Raw genomic sequence first — 18,046 nt, 5'->3', positions numbered from 1 at the left:
TGAACGTCGAACGTGCTCTGAAGGGTGATCTGTCGCGATAGAACTGTGGAGCAGATCAGAGAAAATCCTGTCTGCCAGCTACATTTAAGAGAGAGATTCCCTTGTGATATCATAGAGTGATGACATCACTGCTGATGTYATTGATACCATTGGAACTGAACATTCTATCCACCTTCATGAGAGGCTTACTGGGGAAACGATTATGGGTCTTCCTTCTGGCGGCTAGTAAAAGTAGCAGTATTTCCTTGTAATTTATAGGGTTTTTGGCTAATCTATATTCATGATAGAAGTTACATCTCTTTTGTCGGTTAATACACTGTGCAGTAAGGCAGTATATTAACATTAGCACAAATATTAGCATTTCACTGCTCCCCATTAGCATTAGCCTTTTCCCTAAAAATAGCTTTTATCTATTTTTCTTATTTATTAGTCGCACTTAGTATACTGAATGGAGGAAGAAAATGTAAAACAACATGCTAGTGACAGCATTTAGGCTAATGTTAGCAATTTGGCTCATTTTAACTTGTAAACTAATTTTAACATACAGAATGGAGTAAGTCCATGTTACTGAACATGTTTGTGACTCTCCGCATGCTATTGAGTACATTGCAGCTTACTTTAGCATTGATGCTAATTTGTAGCATCAGACGGGCACACTTTGGCAGGCCCCATTTAAATTTCTTCAGAAATGTTCTAGTTTAATTTATTATTTTTTGTGCTGAAGAAGTTGTCATTGCACTCTTGTAGTAGTCTTGAGTCATCTTAAGAATCTTAGAGTAATCTTGATGTATACAGACAAATTGCGACAATTTGATAAGATTATAGTTGTACTAATAGGAATATTAGCTAAATATTCTGCATGTTTTGATTGTAATTTTGTTATAGTCACTGAACAGTAATGATAGCTTACCTTATGAGAAGCTTCCTACAGAGAGCTTAATAGCCAGCAGCCTAATGCTTTTTGTCATTCTGAAATTAATTCTGTGACATTTAAAATCTTGGATATTTTATTTTATTTTATTCTCCTCAGATTTTTGTGATTGCATTTTTTTTTTTTTACTTGGTGAGGAGAAAAATTTAAGTCAAGCACCAGCTGAAGCATAAAGTGTATGAATCCTCCTTCCAGTGCCTGGCTAAATCCTATACAGGAAGTGATGGAGCGCTCTAAAGCTGACATTAATGTTATTCCTACCAGAAAGCCACTTGCCTAGACAACCCGGCAAAGCAATTCAGTAGAATCACAACCAATTCACAGATTTTAGAATTAAAATGTCACACTTTCTCTGACTCAAGCTGCCTGGTTTTATAGTATAAATACAAATTTTCACCATGAATGTAATGCAAATCGGTAAAATCCCAGTGGATGGATAAAAAATATGGAAGGATGGATTTAGATAATGGGATAAGGAATAGAGATGGAAAAAATATACTTTTTTAAAAAAAATTATAATTTTAAAAACACTTATCAAACAGTATTATCTTATTTTAAACAGTTCATTTTTCCAAGAAACTGAATCAGGAACATTTTTGGAGTCCAGCAAAAGTTCCAACCAACTGAATAACTTAATACTATTATGACCAGAACGATTGGATAAAAGGAGAAAGAAGAAAGTTTCATTGTACTTAAACACAGAAGTAGTTCTGGAGATTCAAAACCACTTTCATGGAGATTCAAAAAGAATCTCGTGTAGCTGTTATCCTTATTCTTTCATTAGCTCTGTCCTCCGCTTAGCTTCAGTTCGGTCGTTTCTTATATGTAAGGTTAATTATTCTTTGTGTTTAGGTACAGTTAGATCCTCTCTGTCGCCCCCTGGTGCCGCTCTCTACCCTCACACCTGCAGCTCATTAGCTGATTAGCTCCGGTATTTAGCTAATACCTCCTAGTATTTATGCACCTCTCCTGCTTTCATTCCTCCTGGTTCAACCCCGTCATGTTCCTTCATGTACCCTGGTCCTTTTTGTGTTCTTCTGGCTGTTTTGTAAGTGACTGTTTTATCATCGTTTTTCATAAATATCGCCATTTACTCGACGCCTCTGCCTTTTGGTTCACTGTCTTCAACCTCAACAAATCATGTCCTGACGATTTAAAAAAAGAAATTTGAATCATACAATGACCAAATTAAAAGCGTGATATCCGTACCCCTGTGCAGCTGTAATGATTAAAAGCAGGTGGCATTTCGTTTATTCTCCGTGGCAGCAGCTCGGGTTGATTACCCTGCGACTAATTAATGCCCACCAGCCGTTTAAAATAATCACCGCTCCCTCGCTGAGTGGAAAAGTTAATTTGACAAATTACTGTTCTTGACTGACACAATCTTCTATTTATTCTAGGGAACTATTACCTGGTTTAATAAGACGTATTTATTTTTCCTCAGAGGAAGATGAATTATCTGCTCCGATGTTTAGTTTCGGAAAAATATATTCTAAGGAAATCTATCAAGAGTCTGCACTGTCAGGGAAAAATTAAGTAGCTGAATTAATCTTTTGTTGTTAAGATGTTCGACTTTTTATTTTATCTGTTCTTCCACAGTAATTTGAACTGCTCACCGTACTGATATAAAAATTGACACCTTTTGATTAAAATTTTGCCCTCATTTCAACTGTTAAAAAAAGAAGCAAAATGATATTTTGCCCGTTTTGTCCTGACAGATACTGCAAAAGTTAATGTGCACTTCTTAAGACACTTTACTTGATGTGGATTCTCTGACAGAATTTTTGGCTGCTTGGACTTAGCAACATGTATGGAACAAAATTAGTGTCAATAAAAGCAAACAATGGACAATGGATGGAAAGATGGTATAAAAGGCTGTTTGTTCCCAACTGAGTCAAGCATGCTTTAGCTGCAAGTCGGAAAACCAGTGCTAATTGTTGTGCTGATTACTTAGTGGCTTTACAAAGAAATAATGTATTCCTCTCAATTTAATGAGCTCAAACATTAGAGAATGTTCAGAAATAAGGTTTGTACAGCACTGTCTCTGTCACTTCAATTTAACAAGTCAAAAAGTCATCGTTAATAGTCTGAGTTGTGGCGTCAGTGGATGTTCTCGTATTTTGAACTCAGTGTGAATAGAAAGCCTAAGCAAAAAATTGTATATTTAAGGCATTTAAAGGTCCAGCATGTAGAATTTTGATTGTTCTACTGAAATAAAAGGCATATTTCCCCAAAATGCGAAATAATGTGTGTGCCCCTTTTAAGATTTATGAGTAAATTGGAGGGGGGATAAAGGGAATGCAGAGTTTCTGTAAATAAATGAAAGATTTATAATCTACTGTGCACACTAATCTTTGAACACCTTATCATACACTAGTTAAACTATCAGTCGAACTGGTTTGGTGAGTCTGACTATTTTTCAATAAAATATCGGTAGAATGTACCAATATTCTAGTACAATATTTTATACATATTGGAAAGACACAGGTACCAATATATAAGAAAAACAGACAAAAGCTTCTCCATCACTGCAATAATAGAAAAGTAACATTTTCACATCCACTCAGAATAGTTTGGTCTAACCTGTAAAAGAACAGTCATGCCCTTCTCTCCTTGTAATTATTTCAATTAGGAAAAGTTACTGACAAGATGATAGTCTTCATTCTGTTCTAGCAATATTCTGTGAACTTTAACCTTACAGAAACAGTTTTCTTTTAAGCTTTCTTAAACTAATCAGACCTTTTCTTGGTGGTAAATGTATAATCCATATTTTAGGAGGAAACAACATTTTTGACATGCATAGTATTTTATTTTACTTATCCGTTTAAGTCCGACTAAACTTCAAGGTTTGTGTGTGATTGTGTTATGTCTCTCAATTTGCATATGCAATTTCTATAGGCAGGCTTTGCAAGAATGTTGTTCTAGCTCGGGTTTATCTAGAACAAAGAAGACCAGATGCAGTTTGGACTCCGCTGTAAAATAAGATGAAAACAGCTCCTTGGTTTAGAGCAGATCTGAAAGCTGCAAATAATACAGCATGATGCACTTCCTTACAGTGTGTACAACACTGGGGAGCCTCCCACCCTCCACTGACTGGTAATGCGAATGCAATTGAAAGTTTATCATGGGTGCAACTGGCTAAACATTTTTATTTCTCTTTATTTTAGCCCTGTGCTGCCCCTCTGGCCCATGCAGCTCTGGGAGGTGAGTCATATCCTCCATTTTAAAAGCCATCACTGATTGAGACAGTGATATTTTTCACTTTTAAGTGAGTTTCAAGAAATAGTTTCTGACTTTTATGAGTGAAAATACAAGCAACTTTAATGCTTTGCTCTGTAAATCATATTAAATCTGAAGTATATTTTTATTTAAGAACGAAAACTATTATTTCTGAAGCCCCTGTTTTTCTGCTGCAAATACTTCTGTATGCTTATAGGAGATGCATTCTGGATGCAGGATGCTACCAACATCTGCCCCATCATCATTTACAGCGATCTTCCAGTCTAATATATACAGAATTAGCTGAAAATGTACTCTAAAAAGAATGTAAGTAAGAACTATAATTTCCCCTTTTTACCAAGAAATGCATGTCACCATAGCGATGTCCATAACAGATCAATTTATTGTTAACAATCACTGTTTTGGTATAGCGCACTTCAGCGAATGGAGTAAAGAAAACACAGATTAAAAGAAGGTCTAGCTAACAATAGCAACAAAAAGAGAAATAAATAGAAAAGAATCTGATGTCTAATAATTCCATGTTCATATGAATACATAACATCTACAGTATAAGTTAATAAATCAAAGCTACTGTATAAATACATCACCAGCATGCACAATATTGTTTTTTTTATGGAGAATATTGGAGCGGTTATCATCTCACACTGAAGAGACAGTATAGTAGGCAAGTGCATTTTCTTGACCAAGAAGAAACTGAAAACAAAGTTTAATCCACAAACCTCAAATCTGCTCGTACAGCTTCCACTTTAACAATGTGTGTGTGCTCTGCTCACAAATTAGTTTGTTATTTAGGTCTGTGGTTCAGGGTGCGACTTTTCAGAGATCCTGTCGATTCGTAGAAAAGACGGCGTTACCTGCAGACAGACATTTCAGTCAGTGTTCTTTCGATTTGCTCATCTGGATCAAATCGTTTCCCCACAAACACAAGGAGCCAATCGAAAGATGTTACAGTAATGACAATACTGACAATAAGAGTTAGGTGTCCAAAAACAGGTCATTTATTTAAGAAAGCACATCAGCACATGAGAGGGACAAGCTGCACTAATTTTTTTTTTTTTTTTTTTAACTGTATAAGTTTGCAGTTTTAGTTACAGTATGACTGACCATGTGACTGAGCTGGACACATACCTGACACAAAGCAAACAAACAAAAACCTTTTTTTTCTACGTCTTCAACTGCACAAATAACCTGCTTTTTTACTCGACCACTGTGGATGTGGCGCAACTAAAGATGTCGGTACGTTTTCTTTGAAGTTACGCCACGAACTCTAACATCCCCAACGAGGCCGCGTTCCTCCCCAGAACCAGTCGGCTCTCTCATTCGCTATCGCTCACCGTCTCTCTCTCTCACACTAAGCAAGGCCATGACATTCAAGGTTTGCGCCGTTTCTTTTTTTGTTGTTGTTTTCTTGCTGCTCAAGCATCGAGGAGTGAATTTCTGAATGCTCCTCCCTCTCGCTCAAATACATTAAGACAGCTCTGCTTCATTTGCATGATTAGATCAGTCTCTGGCGATTGTGAGTATGAAGGTTATTCACACTGCAATGGACAACAAACCCCTTTGTGACCTAAGTCGGTATTCTAGCAGATGCTAGAATATCGAATGCTGTCGTGGAGGGAGTTTCATTCTTGGGTGTTTTCTCTCTTTTTTTAAAAGTAATCATAGCGTATTTCTCAAACTAAACACATCATCCCTCCTTCTATGATCTTTTCTCTTTTAATTGTGGAAAAATAAAGAACAGCAGCCACGTCGGTACCGTCGGCTAAAACAGTAGCCGACGTTCCCCCACCCTCCCGTCTTTTTTTTTTTTGTTTGTTTTTTGTTGTTTTTTCCTTGTTTAAATTAAGAACTTTTTAACAATTACTATTTTTGTCATCATTTTGTGAGCGCGCGTGTTGTGTTGATTTGGCAGAATGAGGTTTTGGACTCTTTAATTGTTGCCCTCGCCTCCCTCATCGTCCTGCTGGTCGCTCGTCCACAGCGTCAAGTTGTCTCGAAGCAGCTGCATGATGAGAGTGGAGTCTTTGTAGGAGTCCTCGTTGAGGGTGTCCAGCTCGGCGATGGCGTCGTCGAAGGCGGTCTTGGCCAGGTGGCACGCCTGCTCGGGGGCGTTCTGGATCTCGTAGTAGAAGACGGAGTAGTTGAGGGCCAGGCCAAGGCGGATGGGGTGGGTGGGCTGCATGTGCTCCTTGCTGATCTCGTGGGCCTCGCTGTAGGACTTCTCGGAGGACTCCACCACCGCGGCCCTCTTCTCGCCCGTGGCGACCTCGGCCAGGTAGCGGTAGTAGTCGCCCTTCATCTTCAGGTAGAAGACTTTGCTCTCGTGCTGCGTCTCGTTGCAGTTCTTGATCAGGAAGTTGTCGAGGAGGTTGAGCACGTCCTGGCAGACCGTCTCCAGCTCCTTCTCGATCTTTTCCCGGTAGGCCCGCACCATCTCAATCTTCTTCTCGTTGCCGTCGGCTGACGTCTTCTGCTCGATGCTGGAGATGACGCGCCAGGACGAGCGTCTCGCCCCGACCACGTTCTTGTAGGCCACGGACAGGAGGTTCCTTTCCTCGTTGGAGAGCGGCTCGTTCAGCTCTGTGACCTGGAAGGAAAAGCACGACAAACGTGTAGAAGTTAATCTTTGTTGAGTAATGTGACAAAATATCTGTAATGGAGCTGAAACAATAATTGTGATGAATCAATTTTTGAAGTAATTGATAACTGCAGTTTACGGACTAAAAAAAAAACATTTGCTGAAAAAATAAAATAAAATTCAAAGTAGTAATTAAGCCAAAACTGTACAAAATATACATTTTACACCTTTGTCTGATATGTTTTACCCAGTTCACTAAAGGACTTCTGCTATTGCATTTTAGGCAAAAAAAAAAAAGGAATGAAGCCTTTTTTATACAATATTGGAAACCGATTAAAACATGCATGCAAATAAGGAATTACGTGGATATGTGAAAATCTGTAAAATGTGCCAAATTTTTTATGAGATTAAGCGATTACTAAAACAATCAGTTATAATCTCTCTATATAAAAGCTAGTCCTACAGTTAACAGTGATATAAATTCCTGTAGGGTCTTTATTTTTTACTTATTCTCACATATTTATGTGCTTTGATTTAAACCATTTGCTGTCTATTTCAAAGAAGAGTATCCACGTTTTGCCACCACCATCTTTAATTGTAGGGATGGTGTGTTCAGGGCGACGTGGAATTGTTGAATCTACCAAACAATATTTTGCATGCCAGTTGAAAAAGACTGAGCTCTTCCTTACACTAACTTGAACAGATTTAACTCGAAGGCAACCAGAATTTTTCCTCAGTTTTCCCTGAAGACGTTTTGACACCTAGAGGTGAGTGAAAGTCCACTTGCCTTTGATTTAAACTTGTTGCAGGAGACGTGACTTAGACGGCTGAGAATATACACGGGTCTCTTCTTTCCACATGCTTGCTGATTCACCTTACATTGTTTTAATGGCAAACTACTAATGTGACTTTCTTTTAACAATGGTGTGTGATTATTATAGTTTATGAATGGGTTGAATGGTACCTTGTTTGTTTCAAGTTTGAGGTGTTGTTTTAGAGCAGATGTTTGCATGTATGGTTTTCATTTGGAAGAAAAAAAATAAATTTTGCCCTTCCTCATCACAATTATGAACTACATTGTTTTGGCCAAATTATTCTCATGACAACAATCTATGCATCTGACATCATCCTTTATGGAAACACCTGATTGGCTATTTGCCGCTGGGGTTTTTGACCGACTTGTATCCGGCTAGAGGATTTAATCCTTTTTACCCCCTTGAGGACGTACAGCAGAGGCATCACTGTCGACCCTTTCTGAGCATGAAGTGTGTTGTTTCTTCCCGTTTTAGTCACGTGGAACTTCTCCTCACAATGCTTTCACTGGAAGGTAAACTGTTCACAATGTAGAATTGTAAATGGTTATGTATAAAAAGTAAAGGAGTTCAGATTTATTACAAGCAGAGGTGAAAAAAATCGACTATCTCATTAGTTGTAAAAAGTTGATTGATAGATGATGTGGTTTAAACTTCCTGCTTCTCGCTCTTTGGTCCTGCTCTGCATTCATGGACCCTCCTCTTCAACTTCTATGGGATACAGGCTCATAGTTCAGGTGCTATCTGAGCTTTAGAGATTCTAATCAGCTGCTCTCAGCTGTAAAAACACCTAATTACCATAGTTATGCAACCGTCTGAAAGTAAAAAATAACTAACATTCTTACAGCTGTACAGTATCCATAGCCAGTGGGATAATTGTTCCAGTGTCTCAATCATAAAAGAACCAATCAAAATTAACAAAACAGCTTCCCCAAAGTGATGTCGCCATGAGTGGCGCAACATTAGAAAATGAGAAATTTAATATTTCTATTATTTCAACAAAAAAAGGAGGAATAACCCGCACACATCGTTTGTCTTGGGGTTTAGAAATCCTCATGCAGCGTCCTGAACACATGGTGGAGCTGTGGCGTCTTTCTAGAAGATGTGAACAACTTGAAGCGGCGGTGACATTTTATGGGCACGAGTCCCTTAGGAAGCAGGAACATAATTTGTCTTGAAAGACTCACAGCATCTGTTAATCCCTCTTCCATCAGCTACAACAGTGACTGTTGATACAAACGGATGTGACTAATCATGTCCTCGTCTACTGAACAAATTCTCGGCACACAAAAGCTTTTACCTTCATCAACACCCATCAACCTCTGCTATTCTTTCGACTTTTTGATGCATAAAGAAGCTGTCAGTCTGAGTTGTGCTTAAATCGTAAGAGGGAGTAGGGTGTGGTGGGGGGGGCAAAGAGCAAGCTGTGATGCAATCTAGTTTCCATGGTAACTGCAAAATCTGCTTTGTTTCTGAGAGCTTCTCTATCTCTGAAGGAGATGGTGGCCACAAGCTGCTTGCAGAGAGAGAGCAGATGATGATGATGATGATGAGGCGGTGAAGGCTGCAGCATGGTGGGTGGGGATCAGTGAGAATGGTGAAACCACAAGCAACCTTTTCCACTCGGTCACTGCCTTTCCAGTCGCACAAGGGAACCGAAGAAGTCTGTCTGATTTTAGAAAGGAGCAACTTTCAATGATCGTTCCTTTTCAACAGCAAACCAAGAAAGCAAAAGAACGCACTTTGGAAAACAACTTGGAGGCATAGTCCACCAATAACCTAAACAAAATGTTGACTGGTAAACGGTAGAATGTAAAAGTACATTTGTGAGAATAAAACGTATCAAAGTTCTGTGTTTTACAGCAGTTTTAGAGAACAGAACCACTGTTCTAATGAACTCTATTTCTGTCTTGTTTTGCATATTAATAATACTCACCAGATGGTGAGCCCATAATTTCTGTTTGTATATTTTTTGTCGCCAACCAGCTGGTGACCAGAACAGTTTTCCAATTTAACCAACTCAACCAGTCCTCCTTACAAATTCAAAAACCCAATGAACTTTTTTAGAGAATACGATTCAAAGTTACTCCAGCGTTCAAAAGAGTGCAATGGCAGAGCACAAGTTGACGCCATTTGGATTTTGGGTTGGATTGTTCTCCCCACGCATGCCTGGGTTTTTCTGGGTTTTTCCTGGTTTCCTCCCTCAGAGCCTGTTAGGTCAGCTGGAGATTGTAAATCACGGTTAGGTGTGAGTGTATGGTAAATGGTTGTTCCTGATGTTGGTTCTGTGATGGGGCCAGGTACCCGTCTTGGGTGTTGCCCCACTTATCGCCTGCAGACCACGGTTGAAATGTATCCGGATCCCTGTGACTGTGTTGTTACAGCAAAATAAATTAATGATTTTATAACTGAACACATCTAATGGTAAATCGGAGATATGTTCTTGCTGTATTGCTAATCTGTAGTACAGTCACATACATTATTCCAATATATGTTTTATTGCTAACACTAATAGAAACGTTTGGTAGCTTAACTTAAATCACTACAATGATGATTGAACATTTTAAACTTATCCAGTGCAACGATGGCTGAAAAAATGCAAATAGAAGTGCAGCATGACTGCGTTTTAGTCGATCATAAAATCAAACCGTCTTTAAACACTAACAAAAACGGTGCACACCGCCGACAGTTGGCTGTAGTGCAGAACATTTATTCTACTTATGACTCTGTGTTGCTTGCAGATCTGAAACAGTCACAGCTTAAATGACCTGAAAAGCAGTTCTCAAAAATTAAATATAGAAAGAAACAATGACCAGTCCACCACAGACACATGCAATCATAAACACATATTCTGAGGCAATTCAGAGTAGCAGGAGAAAGCCAGAATAATTGGAGGGAACCAATGCGTTCATGAGAACTCAGAACTGAAGTTTCTTCCGACCCCTGGATGGTTTCTAACCCAGCATCATTCTGTTGTTATAAGATTCATTTACTAATTTGAAAAAGATAAGATTTTTGAGTTTCTGATTGCCTTGTCACTACTTTAAGCTAAAACCCACTGATTAGTCATTTCTAGTTGCATCTTTACTGGTAATCTTTTTAAAATCTGCCAAAGCAAACAATCTGCCATTCATTCTCCATTACAAGACCAACCAGGCTGGAGAGGAACAAACTACTTTGTAAGCGTAAAATTGTGTCAATGTATGCTAGAAGAAACTGGGTGAAATAAGTCATTTTAATGACCTTTAGAAGTTGCTCTAATAATCTTTTACACAGCCTGCCGGACAGAGATACTCACAGAGCTCTGGAGGGTTACATTAGTTTGTCTAAAGAAGGCTACTTAAGATGTTGTAAAAATTACAACTGTCGTAAATATGCCGACCTTTGTACATAAAGTGTGAGGAAATGCAAACAGTAAGAAGGTACAAATTGCATAACACTAAGGAGAAAGTCCTCCTCACCCCTCTTCATTTGTTCTACCTAAAACCCCTCCTCAGCACTTCTTTACCTCAACCCATCAAAATGCAGTTAGAGCCATTGATTATCTACCCTGCAGCAAATGTAACCAACATGTTTGGGTCAGCTCTGGAGAATCAAAGGTCAGGGAAACAATGCCTGAACAACTGATCAGTACAAACATGGCTGCCTTTGTTCCAGAGGGCTGCGGGCCGAGCAGAAGACCCCAACGGAAGCTGCGGTGCCGGGATGACAATGGAACTCTGTTCACCCATGCAAATCATCAATCGCGCCTGCTCTGCCGTGACTCATCCCGACACTGGCCAGTCAAACTTCCAAACATCTGCATGCTAATGCAAACAAAGGCCAGGCAGGACAATCAATAGCTTCCTCTATTGCAAATCTCTGCATGACCTTTAGTGTGAGCAAGCCCTGTAGTGCCTAAGTGCTGTAGCACTAAAAGCATATACCTCCTTATATTTTCATTAAATACGTTTCTCTCCGCATAATGAAGGCGTGCCACAATCCCACAGATCCCCCTTCTTTGTGTTCCATGCATTCCCTTTTTTTTCCCCAGCTCAATTGCTTCTGCACCCTCTTCTACTCTAACCTGATGTGACAACCCTCTCTGCAAACCCCTTTTCAAGCAGCAGAGCACAAAGGAGCCAGGGACGACCTGACGTCACTGACGGCGTGAATAGGGTTAGCCGAATCAGCCACAAAGAGCTCGGTGGTAAGAACAGCGTTCTCCGGCTCCTTGTTGCTACGATACCACATGCAACGGTAGTTATTCCTGTGATTACAACTAATGTTTGAGTCAAACCATAAGACACAAAAAGGGCTTGTTCGTTAAAGGAAGGAATGCCTGAGTAGGGCTGTGGACTGGTATAGAGGAAGGCGAGATATTTGTTCCTGTTTGCTGAAGTGTGTGCATCCCTGCTGCACGCTATATTCATGTCTACTTTGTTGTTTTGCATGTGTTGCTTTGAAGGGGTTTCAGATCATATGTAAGATATTTTCAAAAATGTGAAGCACCTCCTTGGTGTGGTGTTTCTCTGACCATGTCATGGATTTCTGTTGGGGGGCTCCAGGAGTTGTCGAGAGACACGGGGATAAAGCTGGGCTCTGGTGGAAATCTCTCCCTATTGATCTCCCTGGTGTTAACTCACCATATGTGGTGGTAATGTGCCCCCTCCCATGGTCCTTCTGACTTCTGGCTACCATTATATGGGATGGTGCCTTGCATGGGTGGCGGGCCTCCAGGGAGACTGGGTTCTGGAAGAGGGCGACTGTACAAGATAAAATTTTGGTGCTCTAGTTCTCTAATTCAGTGTCTCTTTGACCCAGGAGTTGCTGCTCCTTGGATAACATACGTCTGTATGGAGGCTGTTTTGGGTTGTGCCTCATGTCTGTCTGTTGCCTTTTAGAGCAGTCCTTTGCTGATATTAGGTGCTCACTAGTGCAGGCTTTCTACTGTTCTCACCCTTCAAAACAACTTTGCACCTCCAGGTAGCAAATTCACACGCATCCACCCACTTAACACAAACACACCTCTACACATACGTTCAGCTCTGAATGTTTGAAAGGTGCCAAAGATGACAAAAACAAGAATGCGGTTTATTCTGTTAAAAGGAAATTATTTCTGTCTAATCCACAAGCTTGATCGATGTAAGGGATTGCTGCAGATTCAGTGCCTCTATCCAAATGGCTGGGCTTCCTTAGATAAGAAATTTTCACCATTTGACAAAATAGATCAAAGTTGAACTGATATTTTGTAAGTACCTTGAGATTAAATTATTTTTTAATTGTTCTTTGTACATGAACTGAATTAACTGAACTGTCAGGCCAAGATGCACTTCAGTTTCCACGGTATTAAGAGGAAATACAGACAAAAAATGTACAGAATTTATGCCTTAGTGAAGAAAAGATATCAACTGGGATATTTATAGTTACTACTCATGTGATTGGTTTGGGTAGGTGTGTCAGGGAAAAGCCTGAGGATGCCGCAATTATTTCCACTGGGTCTCTTGGTGATTGAGTTTGTGTACAAGGAAAGAAAAAAATATAGAGAAAATAAGCAGCTGCTAAACCACTGCATATGGAAGTTGGGACGTTGGATCTTGTCAAATAAACTTGATGATGGTGTGTATGTAGGTGGAAACAGTGGGTGTTTTTATAGTACTTTGTGACTCACCAATGAGTCAAAACTAATCCTTGAGCCACTCTGAAACTTCCCGAGACAAAACTGGCTGTTTTTTATAACCAGACTGAGATTTAGGAGTTGTTCTGTGTTATAAGGAGGAACTCCAAGTCTGACACATCCACCCCTCAGACTGAAGGATGGAGTCAGAAAAAGATGTTCACTGACGGAAATACTGCATACGAGATGAAATGAAATTGTGAAAAGTGCAAAAAAAAAAAAAAACAAGCTTCTTATCACGGGTCCATAAATAACAGCCATGGCTGGTAGCAAAAGCAATCAGAGCCCAAGTGAGACTTCTGAGTTACACGTCACCAGTGCAGAGAGATTATAGGCCTTTTATACTGAGAAAATGAAGGCAGCCAAAGCTGTGAAAAGAAAAGGAATCTCCCATTTAATAAATAGTTTTCATATTGTGATCATGTATGCATGACAACAGGGTAATGCTAACGTTAACTACACTTTCTTCATTCACTGGAAAAGCGTGGCATTGCAGCATGTTGGATATTTCCTGAACGCCGACATGCTTTTAACTTGAACAAAGTTCTTTGTCAGAATTAGGGGGGGGAAATAATTTATAGAAGTTGTTTTTTAATTAAGACATTAAATTGACAAATAATTTGATTTCTGACAATGGATTCTTCTAGAATGTTCAACTTTTGTCGGACTTTAAATGAAGGTATATTGATATATCCATTGTTCCTTCATTCAATAAAGTAAATAATAGAAAAATATGATTGGAAATGGCATCAACCAACAGCATGCTGTAAGTTTATACCTGTAAGTTTAATTACATTCAGAGCCTTGGAACACATGCTTAAAGTATAAAAGGGCAAAATATTTCAATTCTTTCATTTCATCTTCTAAATTAGAACCTCTATTAAAGAACCTGAAGAACATTCGTTTCCATTTTATATTATGGTTCTGAGGAGGAAAGAAAATATTTGGTGTCAGCTGGAAAAAATTTGATCGTTGCAACTGTAATACTTTTTAATTCTGCATAAAATGTATATATTTATTGCATTAGATGCATCAAAACTGAACACACTTTTTTCTTTAAAAACACAAGCAAAACGCCAAGTTCTTTGACATAGTTTGCTATAGGTAAAAAAAAAAAGACGAATATTTTGGTGCATAAATGATTTATTCATTTTCTGATGGACTTAGAACTAGTCCCGCTGCAGTAATCATGTTCACTTGTGGTCGAGCTTTGCTCTGTTTGTTGGATAAAATGGTTTGTCTGTTTTCCTTAGAAATGGAAACTGATTCAGAACCCTAAAAAAAAAAAACTCGATTTGGTATCAACTGATAAAACCATAATCGATGCTTTTCTCAAAAAATATTTTGTTTTCAAAATTATGCTCCCTTGAATTTAAATGGCTACTATCTTTTATAATTAAGAGTGAAAATAAAATGTCACAAGTCACGACCCCCAGTTCTCTGTGAGCTGATGTCATCTCCTACTGTATGGATCGGACTGTAATGCTGAACAATGCTGAACATTCACACCCGCTTGCTCTGAAGGACGTATTTTTAGCATCTGCTACATACGTGTTGACTTGGGAAGATCAGTCACATCTGCTGCAGAGATATATTTATAAATGCTGACGGTATGATTTTATATGCGGCAACAAATTAAAGCATCAATAAAACATATATTTGTCCTTGATTTACGGCCTTAATATGCCTGACTGTGCGCATTTCTATTGGTGTATTTATCTAAAACCTAATCAACACACTGAGCTCATTTTGCATTAAATATCCATTTCTATAATGTATGCAGCTCAATAAATCTTCTAATGCACCAGGAAAAAAAAATTAACTTCTATAGAAGAATGCATGCAGCTCATTAGGTATGATGGAAGTCCTGGCTATCTGGGACATGCATGTTCTTAGACAAAGCTCTCCAACACGGCGTGTGTGAGAGAGAGGAAGAACGCGAGCATAAATCCAAACTAATGGAGTCGGCACATTAAAACGGTGTTCAAGCACCTTTGGTTAAACACTGGATGGATGCTGGGATCAAGCTGGTAATTGTCAGATAAACAGAATCTTATCACCGGTAGCTGCCTAAATATACAGTATGTTTTTATGCTAGATTTGGCTACTTGTGATGAATGCAACTACTGATCAATAACAGGAAACTGATAAGAGCCTTCAAATGAACAGAGGGGGCCACATGATGCAATCACAGGGACACACTTTTAGCACAACTTGAGGAAAACAATCCTTTAAAACTCTGCTCTGACAAGCCTATGTTGTCGTTGCGTGAAAGGGCTGCTGCTCTTTGCCCATGTGGGTCGTACGATGTAATGGGTTTCTTAGACATGTGTACTGTAGTACTGAAAGCTCTTTATATAAATTAACTGTCAAATGGACTCGGCAAGGCTGCATTGAAATGGAGAGGGGATTTTATCGCATTTGCAGAAACGGAGCTGCACCGATCAATAAATCAGAGCCAATTTTTCAGTGATCAATAACTCGTACTCTTTAAAGCTTAATAATGATAATACCGGGTTTTAGTTCTAGAATAAATTAAAATCTGTAAAAATTGGAGTTGTAAGCATGACCTGAAATGGAAAATAAAATCTGTACCAGTCAGGATAACCTGATCCCCACATCACTACAATACAACTGTAACAAACAGCAGCACCTAAAAACGGCCAGATGTGCTGAAATATCTGAAATATACTACATGTTGTCACTATACTGATTATAGTGTTTAATCATGTCATTGATGTATTTCGGGGCCTAATTCTTTTACAATGTGTGTGATATGGTGATGTTTTGAGTGTTAAAACCAAATTTCATTAGCGGAAAGTGGGATTTAAAGGGAGTTTCTGTCAAAAGCTTAATTAGTTTTTACCTTGTTGCTGTAGCTAACTTATTATGCTAGCAGATAGCTGAAGAAGACCCAAAACAAAAGTGAGATTCCTAACGCAATAAAATAGCTCATGTTAAAAAGATTATTGCAGTTTATGCAGAGATATATCAATCATCTGTAAAAATTGTCACATTTGTACTGGGCGATTATCTACAAACGTAATTATTTTACTTGGGAAATGAAAGTAGGAGGCAGTGAGCAATTAATGATCTTCCTGTGTGAAATATACTGAGAATAATATTCATGACAACACTTTTAATGTTTGTAAAATAGTGTTCCCATAAACCTCTGACCTTTTAGACTTTGAACTGTTGTAAGATGGTCGTGGTTTACTTTGGTCTTAGTCGCTCACGCTTGTCGTTAGCTTTAGCCTTCTGGAGCAGAACAGCTAATCTGTCTGAATCAGAGCTCAGATTTGAGAGTCACACCAATGTTGCACATATTCTGGTTGCTAGCATTTACTCAACGTTACGCTGCTAAATGCTAGCAGCAAAATAGGCCCACATGGGAATGTTTTTTTGTTTTGTTTTTTTCTGAAACAGAATATTTTTCACCCATTTGTACCCGGTGTCAGTCAACTAAGACAGCAAAAACGCCCTTTTTTATTAAATCGCTGACATATTGGCTTGACCACTAACCTGACATACAACCCTATATGTACAAAACATATTTATCTTGTAGTTTATTAGCTTTGCACAGAAAAGAAGCTCAGCTTCATTGTCGTTCCACACAAACGATTCCATTTGCATTTTGTCGTTTGGCATATCTGTTGTCTTGTTGCGCAACACATGGAGACTTTAGGCTTTTATACTCCATGCTAATCATCACTTACATGTGGCTGGAGGGGGGAATAACATTTTGTTCTCCGTGGTAAAAACATTTCTAGAATGGGTTCTGTGCGGACGAGATTGGTTTTGAAACCGACAACTAGTTTTAGAGAAATGTGTTCCAGTGTGGACGAGAGGGCCATACGGCGACATTGTAGTTTTCTCAGCTTTACACACTCAGTTTATACATAATTGTAATTCCAGACTCATGAACTTTATCGTTTTATTTCAAACTGGGAAAAAGTAACTTTTTGGTACAAACAGAATGCTCTATTTTACTAAATAAATATCTGCTGTATGCAAGACATTAAACTCTTATAACCTTTTAACATAATTTTATTTTGCTATTCCTTTAAGGGTGCCTTCTGAATTTTTAGCTTTTAACTTTATGAAACTGACTGCTGCATGTTATAATAAATAACTGCCCTCAAAATCCAATAATGTTGGCTAGAACAATTGCCAATGCAGGAAAATATCTCTGATCTAATTCACCCAGATCTTGTAAAGCCAGTGGTTGAAGTGCAGCACTGACATCAGCCCATCCTCACCCATTTTAGTAGGGCTTGGTCCTAATCCCTCGTACTTCAGAGAGCACAGAGGGTGCAGCATGTTCCACCAACCTGGTTATTTGGTTCCTTCGCCACCGAGGCTTTTTGCCATGGCTGCAGTGGCAAGGGATTCCCTTCAAGTGATGGGCGAGGCAGGAGACACGCCCCGTTGCTCTGTGCTGCAGAGAGACTGGCTGGGTGAGGGGCAGCTCTGGCCCTCTGACTCGGCATAAATGGGAAGGGGTGGAGCCGGGGTCCCTCCTGGTTACCACTAGAGGCCTGTCCTTTAAGCAACATGGACTTGAGCTCATGTCTGACTTCTGGAAGCCTCAGCTGACATTTGTTCATTTTTTGATCTAAAGCGGTCTTGTTTTGTAAATTAGTCTCTCATTGTGTAAAGGTGAGAAGGACTCCCATCTCTCTATGCTCCAACATGATGTACACTCACTACAGATGAAGCTGGGGATCCCGCAAAACTCTATTGTGACTATTACTTTTTTTTAAAAAAGAGCTTTGACACAGAGTTTCCTAATTTTTGTCCACTCCCATGTGAACTCAGTGCTGGAGGGG

At 39.1% G+C, this 18,046-nt stretch overlaps 1 protein-coding gene and 1 long non-coding RNA gene across 3 annotated transcripts in view; one reads left to right on the top strand and one right to left on the bottom strand.

The window, feature by feature from the left end:
* The first annotated feature begins 1,705 nt into the window (after positions 1-1,705).
* On the top strand, positions 1,706-5,305 carry LOC103476067 (uncharacterized). Of its 2 annotated transcripts, XR_535400.2 has the most exons (3): positions 1,706-1,979; positions 4,099-4,135; positions 4,368-5,305. It is a non-coding gene; the product is annotated as an uncharacterized LOC103476067 (long non-coding RNA). The 2 variants fall into 2 exon arrangements; XR_001777302.1 differs by lacking the exon at positions 1,706-1,979 and adding an exon at positions 1,996-4,027 and having other exon boundaries at positions 4,099-5,305.
* Positions 4,536-18,046, bottom strand: part of ywhag1 (3-monooxygenase/tryptophan 5-monooxygenase activation protein, gamma polypeptide 1) — a 15,055-nt gene continuing 1,544 nt past the window's right edge. The window contains exon 2 of the mRNA XM_008428131.2: positions 4,536-6,758. Within this exon, the coding sequence (XP_008426353.1) occupies positions 6,102-6,758 (657 nt within the window). The 3' untranslated portion in view covers positions 4,536-6,101. The remainder of the gene's footprint in view (positions 6,759-18,046) is intronic.

The sequence above is a fragment of the Poecilia reticulata genome, linkage group LG14 (assembly GCF_000633615.1).
Source record: "Poecilia reticulata strain Guanapo linkage group LG14, Guppy_female_1.0+MT, whole genome shotgun sequence".
Taxonomy (NCBI): Eukaryota; Metazoa; Chordata; class Actinopteri; order Cyprinodontiformes; family Poeciliidae; genus Poecilia; species Poecilia reticulata.
This window is presented reverse-complemented; position numbering and strand designations above follow the sequence as displayed.